The sequence below is a fragment of the Juglans regia genome, chromosome 2 (genome assembly GCF_001411555.2).
Source record: "Juglans regia cultivar Chandler chromosome 2, Walnut 2.0, whole genome shotgun sequence".
NCBI classification, from domain to species: Eukaryota; Viridiplantae; Streptophyta; class Magnoliopsida; order Fagales; family Juglandaceae; genus Juglans; species Juglans regia.
This window is the reverse complement of record NC_049902.1, coordinates 36,178,350-36,189,294: the sequence shown is the minus strand read 5'-3', so window position 1 is coordinate 36,189,294 and position 10,945 is coordinate 36,178,350. Positions and strand designations below refer to the sequence as shown.

Sequence of the window (10,945 nt, the reverse complement as noted above, 5' to 3'; positions counted from 1 at the left end):
TAAGAGAACAAGCGAGAAACGAGAGAGAGTGAGCTTCTAAAGAGGGAGATCTGTGTGGGAAGCTCACAGCAGCACCACCTGGAATTTTGTAGCAAGAACGCAGGAGACAAAGAAGATGAGAGGGAGGGTATCGACTTGAGAGGGAAACTGATTGTGAGGGAAATGAGATACGGTTGAGAGGAAAAGTTTTGGGAGAGGAGAAAACCGTCAAGAATAAAAGAGAAATCTCACAAAACGCAAAACAAGAGGGAAAATCAGGGGAGGAAGAAACTGAAAAGGGATCATACCTGGAAGATAAAACGGCATCGTTTCAGGGGTTTTTGGGGCTGGGCTTCAGCTATCTGGGCCATGGGCCTAGGCTTCACATTACAACTTTTCATTTTTAATGTAAATTTATCCAAACAAGTATATTTATTGTGTTTGTTACCAAGTGACACAAAGATTGGACTTAGTTCAATGGTCACCACGCTTTGGTTGGTACCAGTTCGAGTCCCAATAGATTCGCCCCTTCAAATTTAATTTGTCCTTTACTTGCAATGCCTGGCACCTTTGGCGTCAACCCAGCCGTGTGGAGGGGCCTCTCAATAAAGGATTAAAACCCCTTTTCTTGTCAAGGGTGTGGTTTGAACCCTTGTCCCTTGGGTAAACCAAAACAATAACTACCGCTAAGCCAATGAATGACTTGTATAATATATAAGGACCCAATTTATCATAACTATAAGTTATTGCTTATAAATTTTCCTTCATTTTTCTCTTTCAAAAATAATTCATAACTTCCAAAAATAAATATCAATATATTATATAATATATATTATTTTGAAAATATTTCAAACAATCCCCCACCATTTTCAAAATATATCCCGGTTAGAATAGGAAAACTTATACATAAATGAATGCGTCTTTTGGACTTGAACCTTTACATAGTGAAAATACATCAAGTGTAACATAGCAGTGTGCAGAGGAAGTGAAGGGCTGAGGAAGTGTAGGGTTGAGGAACTGAAAGTGTCGAAGTGAAGAGAAGGCTCCAGATGAAGGGTGTCGTGGAGTGTGGGCAATGGGTTTATCTAACGGGCTCCAGTAATAAGATGAAGAAGGGATGTGCAAGTGGGCCTTAGCCCGTTACTCTTTAGTCTATAAAGAAGCTCATTTATCTTTGTTATTTGTATTTCATTCTAGTGTTTAATTCCTTAAATTCCCATTGGTTGATAGCCATCCAGGGAGAGAGTTCTGGGTAGTTATATACAAGGAGCAATTTGTTAGAGCGAATCATTTCTTGTTGTTATAGAACCTTTTGTATTTCCAGGAGGGTGCTCACCTCAAATCGAGTTGTTCTCATGTTTCACAATAATTCTATAAGTCACTATATTTCTATCCATCTTCTACCTCTGTATTTCATAATTTTTCCTTTACAACTAAGTGGGTTTATTACAGCTGGTATCAGAGAAGCCGATTCTCTACCTCATTGGTTTCCATGGTTGAAGGTACAAGATATAGTCCGTTACAGTCAGGGTTGAATGCCCTGAAGAAGTCCACCAATTCTCAGTTCAAGGCAATGGAGCTGGAGATGCAGGCCTTGAGGAAACAAGTGGAGAAAATTGTGGAGGGTGAGATGCTTGCCATGCGCAAGCAAGTTGAAGCCGTGGCTCACCAACTCTCTTCCTTAATCGTCAAGCTACAAAGGAAAGCACCAATCAATTTGAAGATTCATCATCCAACCAACAAGAGCCCAGACAGGAGCATGCACTGTCACACATAGAGGACATCCAACCACGCACAGTGAGGTTGGAGTTTCCTACTTTTCATGGGGAAGAACCTTTGGGGTGGCTCTATAAGGTAAATCAATTTTTTACCTTCCATAACACCTATGCAACATAGAATGAGGCTTGTCTCATTTCACATGAAGGGCTAGGCCCTTGTGTGGTTCCAAAACCTAGATGAGTCTAGGCTGTTGACTGGATGGGAAGAATTTGTGAAAGTCTTGTAAGTAAGGTTTGGCACTAGCTGTTATGATGATCCTATGGAACAGCTTACACACCTAAGACAAACCTCTACTATTGAAGCTTACAAGGCTTGCTTTGAAATTTTGTCAAACAAGTTACGGGGATTATCATAAGGGTAAGGGCTTTGTTGTTTTCTAAGCAGGCTGAGGGATGGCATTAGAATGCCTATAAGAATGTTTAATCCTTCAAACCTTATCACTGTCTACAGTCTAACCAAAATCTAAGAGGAAAACCTAAACCTACCTAGAAAACTACCAAATAGGCCTTCACCAACAACTCTAGTGAACCAACCTCCCTAAAATACCATTTCAACCCCCCACCATCAGATCCAACAAAAAATCAGAACAAAACCATTGTACTTGTGCAAAAATAAGTCAAGCCCAAATGAAAAGTAGAAGGGAGAGAGGTCTGTGTTACTATTGTGATTCCAAATGGAATCCAAGTCACAAATGCCACAGCCCAAAGTTATTCTTGATCGAAGAAGTTGAGTACAATGTAGAGGGGGCAGTCATTTTACTGCAAAACCTTCCATAGGAACTACAGGCTTCGCTCCTTGTGACTTCCCTGTCACCATTGTAAGCCAAGTAGAGTATCTCCAACACTGCAGCCCCGGACGTGACCATTAAGTAAGCTACAGTCTGCACCAAAAGAAGAACAATAAATAAATTAAAATAAAACAAAAACCTTTTAAAATATGTATCAATTATGACTATGTGGTTACTGGGTTGCACATCACTACTTCCCCTAGACTAGAAAATAAGAACCAACACTTGGTGAGCGAACCCAAAAAAAAACAAAAGATCTAAAGTTACGTTTGGATGTTGAGCTGAGATAAGTTCTCTATTAATAGTAGTGAGTTGAGATAATGGAATGAGTTCCGTGGAGCTCACCTAAGATGAGTTTAGATGTATTTGGATGTTAAGATGGGTTTAGATGTATTTGTGGGAAGTTAAAAAAAGTTGTGAGTTCCACATGTAAAGATGTGTTGAATTAAAAAATGTTGTAAGTTTCACGTGTAAAAAGGTTTTGAATTGAGATAAATTTTGTAATTTGAGAGTTAAGTGTTTGGATATTACAAGATGTCTAAATCTGAACCGAACTCAGCCGAGCTGAGTGCAACCAAAGAACCAAACGAGCCTAAATATTTGAAATATTTAGGATTTTATTTACAAGAAAGATTTCAATGCTCCTTTTTTATTTCTTCAATCTGCGAAAGGAGTTGGTTTGAAAGAAACGAGAGAAAGGATATTATAGTGTTTAAATAGAGTTGTGCTAAAATGAAGGAATTCAGAGCTTTAAGGACAAGAGTCAAAGAACTTTGAGGGCTAAAATAAAAGAATAAAATTATTCTCGAGACCAAATCCTTTTTCAAACTTCACCCACCATTCTTCAAATGAATGCATTAAAATACGTCCAGTCATGTAGGAATATCGGATTGGGGGAAATTAGACCTGGTCGGAGACAAAGAAGAGCCAGGGTTTTGCTACAAAGCATTTGCACCATAGAGAAAGAGCAGCAACAAAAGCGTAACAAGCACAAATAGCACTGATGAAAACCATGTACCTGCATAAAGTAACTCCATCAATAAAAGAAAGTTGGAACGAAGACAATGAATAAACACTGTTTCTGTGCAGAAAATATATGTGAAGTGCATTCCTTACTTGAGGCCCATAAGATTGCCGAACTCCAGTCTCCCATAGCTGCTGTTATCCTGCTGGTTTGTCACAGTTAGCCACATGGTTGCAGCCCTAAGAGGAATCGAGCAGACCCTAAGAGAACAGTCAAGGAACTTGAGCTTTGGGATGTCGTCAATAGAGCTGGTTGCATTGGCATCAAGATCTGTTCTCATTCTCGAATAAAAAAAACCACCACCTTTTAAGTTTTTAACACTAGAAAGAACTGAGGCAAGGAGAGATACTGGGATATTATAACTAAACTGAGATGGGGTTGTGGGGATAAATATAATCCACTCTCTGGTGTGAAAGAGGAATGCTAGAATAAACGGGGAGTGACAGATCATCCATGGCCTTTCTAGTGCGAAGAGTGAGAAATAGTGAGTGCTGTTTACTTTTTCAGTCTAAGAATGATGGGTATCATTGGTTTGGAATGATCTGGCAGACCCGTATGATTGATTCCACATGATCTCGAGACTCGCTTTTTAGCAATTCTAGAATCAAAAGAAGCCTCTGCTTAGTGCTTGATGTCGCTTTTAGACATGTATTTGTTGGGACAGTAGAACTTCTCAGAATTTTGGGTACTGTTTTTCTCCTACCAACTCAGATTTTTGGCTTTGGGAAGGTGACCATTTTTTCAATCCGATCCATTCATTTTGTGGATTTGCCTATTCAGTTGGTCCGGACAAAAACTTCTGCAACTCTCACCACTAACATGATAGAAGTTCCTAAATTTCATATAAGAGTTCTGCTACTCAATTCCATCATTTTGCCCCCTCAAAAGTCAAAATCATCACTAGTTCAAATTGGTTTTTTGTGTTTTTTATTTTTTTTTCTTTTAAATATTAGAAGAAAAAATACATAAATGCACTAGTGGTAACATTTTTAACCATTTAAAAAAAAATCAAATACACTGGTGATGACTTTGAGGGGGGCAACAAGATGGAGCTAACTGGCATTATTCTTCATATAATACACATACTGGATTAGATTTATCTGATCGAGTCGTGGGAATCAATCTACCGGACAGGCAAATCAAAGACTGGTTTGGTGAAGCTTCAGCATCAAGGAAAGAGAGAATCGTTAGATAGGGTATCCATCATCACTTCACTTGCAATCATGAAAAGGGTACAAAAGATATCAAAATTTCAACAGACAATTCACTAATATATATATAGCAATAGGCAGAAGGTACTAGCCGAAATAGATACTTATTATGGAGCTACATTGGCCACGGCAAACTTACAAATTGGCCCTCCAATTAAAGAATGAATAACTACAAGATCTTTCTCTTGTAGGTTTGCTATTGGATCTCTCCTAAATCTAAAATGGAGTAGAATCCAGGGAAAGAAACCAACCTCTTTCCACCACCACTCCCCTTTCCTTTTTCTCCACCTTCGTCCATCTCATTCACATCTTTGAGTTACAAACATTTTCTGAAACAGACTCATGTCACGCATTTGCTTCCTCCTGAGTTTGGAAGAACCGTTTATCTGTCAGAACTCTGCAGCCCACAAAACATTCTCCCCTTCTCCACACCGCCGGTGAACCTCCTTAATCCTCTCGGCAGATTTGCAAATTCCACTGCAGCTCCAATCAAATGAAGCAACGCAGATGTTGCCTGCCTGAGCCTTCCACTCACAATCTGCGGTAAAAATTGGCAGTAAGATACTAATTTAAGTACGACATTCTGTCTGCACAAGAAATGTTTCTTCTTTCCCTCCTGTTTTGTTGTAACTTGCACCATGCATACACAAGCAAGAATGTCACACACATCCCTACAAATGACGGCAGGACTAATGCCCCAACCCCATAAATAGTTTTGTTTGTTTTGTAACAAATCACTGTAGAGCATGGTACAGGCTTAATAAAACAGATATTACTGTACAAACAGCCAATCCAAACCTGGAAGATCTTAAAACAAAATTTGTATGACAGAGGAGGAATCTGATCATAACAATTAAACTTTAAATTCAAGGACCCAAAAACTAGGATACCATGATAAGCCCCTACACAGGCCACTAGTTTAGTCATATATATGATATCGTTATGCATGGTTTATAAACAACACGTAGTGCTGAAACATGCTGGGGTGCCTCAGGAACAGAACCTAACCTGAAGAAACATGATAGTGATCAGTTCTATTGATTAAGCACTGCCCTATATGCTCTAATATAGCAACACTCTCATAATCACATAAGGAGATGCCTGGATAGTAAAGTTGTCTTATTTTCCAATACAGTAGATCTCTTTTGAGTGTGCGACACTAATGCGTTGGCTGTGGCACGCTGCATCAATAACTGTGCTGCACTCCTTTGAAGTATCTCATTATTTATCAATTGTTCTTATTCAGTAGCAATTACAACAAAGCTCTGTGAACATTACAGTAAAACATGTTGGTAACTAATTACCAATTCCAAAAGCGTAAGACATAATGTCAGAGCTGCAACGTAATTGACTGTGCCAAGAAACCATATCAGTCTTCGTAAGTCAGATGCTTGATTACCTCCATTTGTTTATGAAAACTTACAAAACAATTGTCACAAAAATGCAAGCACACACTTGCACACAAGCAAGGACAAACATGCACATGCTTAGAAAATTAATAGATGCAGGAATTTATAAAATTAACTTTTACTCATGAAATTACCAGGTGGTGTACCGCAACATAATCTACGGTCATCAATATGATCTACATCCAATCCAATGAACCATGAACCCAAGGAAACATCCTCATTAGCATACCTGTGTAACACATGCCTATGATAGCCATTCCAAGAGAAACAAGTTAGTTAGATGAACTTTGGGCAAAAGAATTAGCTACTTCCCTTCACAAGAAGACATGCTCACTTACTGGTTGATTGATATATAACTAGCCAAATCTTTTGAAATAGCATATAGCTGCCCCGTAGCATGACGGAAATACTTGTTTCCCTCTTCACCAAATTTCCAATACTCAGGTTCATGGTATCTCACTCCCCTGTTGATAAAATGAGAAGTGTTATAAGCCCTAAAATGGCTAACTACTGAAACAGAAAGACTCACTTACTTTTGAGCAAGGACTGGACCGGATTTCATGCATCCAATATACACCCTAGGCTTTGACCGGTGTCTAGCCAAAGTTGCTCCAAGTGTTGCTGCAAAAACATAATTCAATGTATGAAAATATGGACAAAGAAAAAAAAAACCATTATTTTTACATGGTGAATGAAACATAATCAAGACCATAAGGACAGCCAACATCTAGCAGCCTCTTGAACAAACTTAATACTTTAATCACATGCCAAAGAAGAAGAAAAAAACAGATCATTTTATACTAATCAAATTCTGAACTTTGACAAATCATTTCGATTTCTATTCCGGCAAATCAACAATACCAAGACACTGCTTTACATCACAATAACACTATTCTAAAAATACTGGAAGGTTTAAAGTGCAGACAAACGTCTTTAGGCTAGTTTATGGATACGAACTATGCTGAGGAATTCGATTTGCAGAACTACATGAACATGTTTCTTTTACTCAAACAATTAATAAGGAACAAAATAAAACTAAGCGCCTCTCTGCATTAAAAATAAATAAATATCCACATGTTCACAGCAACAGGGGTGGCTGTTAATATGTAGCATTTTTACCTATATTTACATGTACATCATCATCAACTTTGACATAGAAATCTGCATCCCACAAAGTAACAGCAGTGGCAAAGTATATCTTTGTCTTGGCTGACAATTCAAGGTAACCCTCAACATGGTCCTGCGCCCATGAAATTTAGATAGAGAAAATAATGCAGTTAGCTGTTTCTTAAGTTCAACACAAACAGAGACTTTTAGTGTCAAAAGAAGATCAACAGGGATGTTTGAGAAGAACGAAGAGAAAAGCACTACCAGCCTCAAAAGATCCCCATGCCTTCTTTCCTCTGCTTCAATAGCTCTATCAAGGATACCACCTGATGTGGCACTAGCAATAGAATGGGCAAAGAGAGAGAGAGAATAAATCAAACTCCATCCATTAAAATAGCAAGAGTTTCAAAATCGGAAGTACTATATCTGAGTCATTATTGACCTATACAGTAGGAGATAGATAGATCATGTGAGGACACACACTTTACCACCAATAGGAGATAGAGCATAGGATTTATGAATGCTGATAGAAATTTCAAAAAAATAAATTATTTCTTGTTCAAGTACATTTTCTTCGCCAACAAACCTCTTAGTTTTCTATCATATCATTCTACAGAGAAAGTTTTCTTCAACTAGATTCCATTGCATCTATTCCATGATTCAGACAGTGATAAGACAAAGAATCAATTTTCATAATCTTCTTGATAGAAAGACCATAAAGTTTACAAGACTTAATAAAGAAAAAAATTGCTGAAAAAATAGAGTACATTTTCAAAATCATCATTACGATCATTAAAGTACCCACCTGTGACCTATTACAAATCGTACTACAATTCCCTTCTCTTCCTCCAGCTTCTTTCTTTTATCACCTGATTTCATCCTAAAAGTCAGGATTGATCAAGCTCAATAAAAAAAAAGAGGAAAAAGAAGTGATAAAATGTGGGTAAATGATCCACATACCTTGTGGCATCCAAGTAGCACGAACTGAATCTCTTCGCTTGCGGCTGCTAAAAGCAGTATTGACGCCTATAACCATCAAGTACTTTCTTTTCACTCTTGGTTCAGAAATTTTGAGATCTTCTGATATGGGAGAACCGTTGAGAATAGATTCCTGTGCAGCCCTTGCAGCAGCTAATTCCATCTCCAAACTTGAAATTGTTTTATCTAATGCTCTGCATTCCATTCACAGCCACAAGATCAAATTTTCTGCATTGAATGGAAAACTCTATACAGGAAGCTCCAAAATTACTCACTGGATAGCATTACGAGTCTTTGAAACTTCCCCTAGAATGTTCTTGGGTTCATGCTTTACATCCTTCTAATGAAAATCAAAGACAACAAACATGTTAAGAAGCCAGAAAACCTTTTCACGAAGGTGCTGAGAAAAGCTAAAAATGCAAAAGCAAGAAAACAAAACAGAAAAGCATTGTTATAGTTGTTTAGTTGTTAGGATAGAAGTAGATAGTAACAACAAAGTTTCAAACTATTTGGACAAATGTACTCACAATTCTTGATTCACAACCCTCTGAAACAAAATCTTGCTTTTCGTCCTCAATCCTTGTTGTCCTTGATATGCCTTTAACTTCAGGAACCGTCCACATTCTGTAGCCATAATATCTTCATTAGTGCTAGGAATACAGATGAAAAGAAATTGTAAATTAATAATTATACAGATATGAGAAGAAATTCTAGTACATGGGTGAGTACCAAGAGAATCCCCCAAAGTACTTGACTCTACTATTAACGTAATCTACAAAATAACATTGAACCCTGGAAGCAATAAAAAAATAAAGGACCCTAATCTCTCACATAAGAATAACGAAGTGATAGGTGATCCACAGTTTCAATGTTACTTTTACACATGCAACACCAATTTACCAAAAGTAACTTTTTTCGGCTACCAAATAACTTTTCACTTCTCTCAGTGGGTAAAAAAGATTTATAAAGTATTATAGGAGGTCAAGGTCTGCCAAAAGACCCAAAACAATGAAAACACCAATACAGGCATTGACTAAGGAGTACAGATGTTTCGCATAAAAATGATACTGAGATTCTAAGAGATCAATTCAATGTATTCCATCAGCCCTATGTTTCATAATATCAATGAGGTCTCTTTTAGCATTAGGTTCCTTTTGGCATATGAATAAATGCACTATTTCTGCGAGGCCTAAAGCACAATTAAGTGGGGGTGTGAAAAAGTGAAAAGAAGAGAGGGAAAGAGGGAGGGGAGCGGGGCTGGTTCAGAAATTGATCGCCCATGCGCACCACCATAACGCTCATAAAAAGCTGACTGTAATATTTGAATTCGAGCACCATCAATGGAAATAAACAAGTAAAACATAATTGACTTGGATTTGGACACTAGGTTCAGATCTACCCATTCCTAAAAGAGGAATGGACAAAACAGACCTTCAATAATTACGAAAAAAAACCAACAGATACGGAACAAAGCTACCCACTTTAGCAAATTGCACTTCGAAGCTACTAACCCAGAACAATCCTACATATTAAATTGGAAAGTCAAATCAGAAGGTAAATATGAGAAAGGATACCTGTCGGAGAAGAACATCCCGGTACAGAAGCATCCAATACAAAGAAGCAGAGCCCATTTCCGAGACACCACATTCTTTGAAGTTGGCTCCACTCCTTTGCTCTTCCAAGACATTATGCTCTCCTCCTCCTCCTCCCAATCCTACTCTTTTTACTCAATAAAAAAAAAAAGAGGCTAAATTAAACCAAAACTACCATGTCAAATCCCAAGTCAACTTCCCAGTTGACCCGGATTCAGACCAAAGTAATCCCCTTCCTTCACAAACTCACAGCTCTGGGCACAGATTATGGCTCCCTCAGTCCCGATTCTCCTGGATTTTTATATCTGTCGGGCTGTCTGTCCGAATGTCTCTCTCGATTGTAGTTGCAGAGAGGGTAGAGGTGTGTGGAATTAAGAGGTGTAGAAGACCCATCGACAGTGAAGTTTAATTATAAAATCATATAATTCAGTAAATTACTAAACGACCTTAACAACCCCGGTCTCCTATTCTGTACATGTACTCCATTTTTTTTAAGTACCACTCTTTACGTTTGGTTTGGGAAATGAGTTAAAATTATTTTATTATCATTTATTATTATTTATAAATTTTAATTTTTAAATTTTATTATTATTTATAAATCATCTAATTTATCTCATTTTATCTCTATTATATTCTGTTAAATAATTTCCTTTATTTTTTACGAGCAAATTGACATTTTGTTAAAAAAAAGGTAATTATATAATAAAAAATTGATCAATTTTTTTAACCAGAGTTGCTACGTACAACTACAGTGGAAAACTACGGTACAATTTTTTGCCTCGTCCAATGATTTTAAAAAATATATATATATGTGATTCTATTTTTTACTCATATTTCATTAAATACATTTCATTTTCCATATAATCACCCAGAAGGAAAGAAGCCTCAACAAAGCTTCACTCATCCACACGAGGGAAAAGAAATCCCCTTGACGCAAAGCAGAGCCCACCGGAGGGGAATCCATAGTCAATCATTTTCAACGAAAACCATCCTCCATTCCTTTCTCCTTCTTGATTTTATTTATATCAGATTTAAGAATTTAAATCAGAGTTCTGAGTGACTATTAAAGCTGAAAGATT

The 10,945-nt window shown here is 37.5% G+C and overlaps 2 protein-coding genes across 3 annotated transcripts; both read right to left on the bottom strand.

The window, feature by feature from the left end:
- Positions 1 to 1,388: 1,388 nt before the first annotated feature.
- LOC108984250 (CASP-like protein 2D1) lies at positions 1,389 to 4,724 on the bottom strand. Of its 2 annotated transcripts, XM_035687444.1 has the most exons (4): positions 4,656 to 4,724; positions 3,662 to 3,850; positions 3,452 to 3,563; positions 1,389 to 2,638 (listed from the first exon to the last, which is right to left on the bottom strand). In XM_035687444.1, exons 2-4 carry the CDS (start codon positions 3,847 to 3,849, stop codon positions 2,444 to 2,446), a joined length of 495 nt encoding a protein of 164 aa, XP_035543337.1. In that variant the 5' UTR covers position 3,850; positions 4,656 to 4,724; the 3' UTR covers positions 1,389 to 2,443. The 2 variants fall into 2 exon arrangements, with proteins under 2 accessions (XP_035543337.1, XP_018811693.1); XM_018956148.2 differs by lacking the exon at positions 4,656 to 4,724 and having other exon boundaries at positions 3,662 to 4,470.
- Positions 4,725 to 4,756: 32 nt separating this feature from the next.
- LOC108984241 (probable beta-1,3-galactosyltransferase 2) lies at positions 4,757 to 10,265 on the bottom strand. Its single transcript, XM_018956137.2, has 11 exons — positions 9,849 to 10,265; positions 8,802 to 8,898; positions 8,550 to 8,614; positions 8,257 to 8,468; positions 8,102 to 8,165; positions 7,561 to 7,633; positions 7,309 to 7,429; positions 6,723 to 6,810; positions 6,528 to 6,653; positions 6,324 to 6,433; positions 4,757 to 5,318 (listed from the first exon to the last, which is right to left on the bottom strand). The coding sequence occupies exons 1-11, from the start codon at positions 9,959 to 9,961 to the stop codon at positions 5,170 to 5,172; spliced, it is 1,218 nt and encodes a 405-aa protein (XP_018811682.1). The 5' UTR covers positions 9,962 to 10,265; the 3' UTR covers positions 4,757 to 5,169.
- Between the last annotated feature and the right edge of the window lie 680 nt (positions 10,266 to 10,945).

Coding starts and splice junctions, on each gene's coding strand:
- LOC108984250 (XM_018956148.2), bottom strand. CDS start 4,020: ATGATCTGTCACTCCCCGTTTATTCTAGCATTCCTCTTTCACACCAGA. Junction 3,564..3,661: donor GGCAATCTTATGGGCCTCAA/GTAAGGAATGCA, acceptor TACTTTATGCAG/GTACATGGTTTTCATCAGTG. Junction 2,639..3,451: donor TCTTCTTTGTCTCCGACCAG/GTCTAATTTCCC, acceptor CTTTTGGTGCAG/ACTGTAGCTTACTTAATGGT.
- LOC108984241 (XM_018956137.2), bottom strand. CDS start 9,961: ATGTCTTGGAAGAGCAAAGGAGTGGAGCCAACTTCAAAGAATGTGGTG. Junction 8,469..8,549: donor AAGACTCGTAATGCTATCCA/GTGAGTAATTTT, acceptor AATGGAATGCAG/AGCATTAGATAAAACAATTT. Junction 7,634..8,101: donor CGATTTGTAATAGGTCACAG/GTGGGTACTTTA, acceptor TTCTATTGCTAG/TGCCACATCAGGTGGTATCC.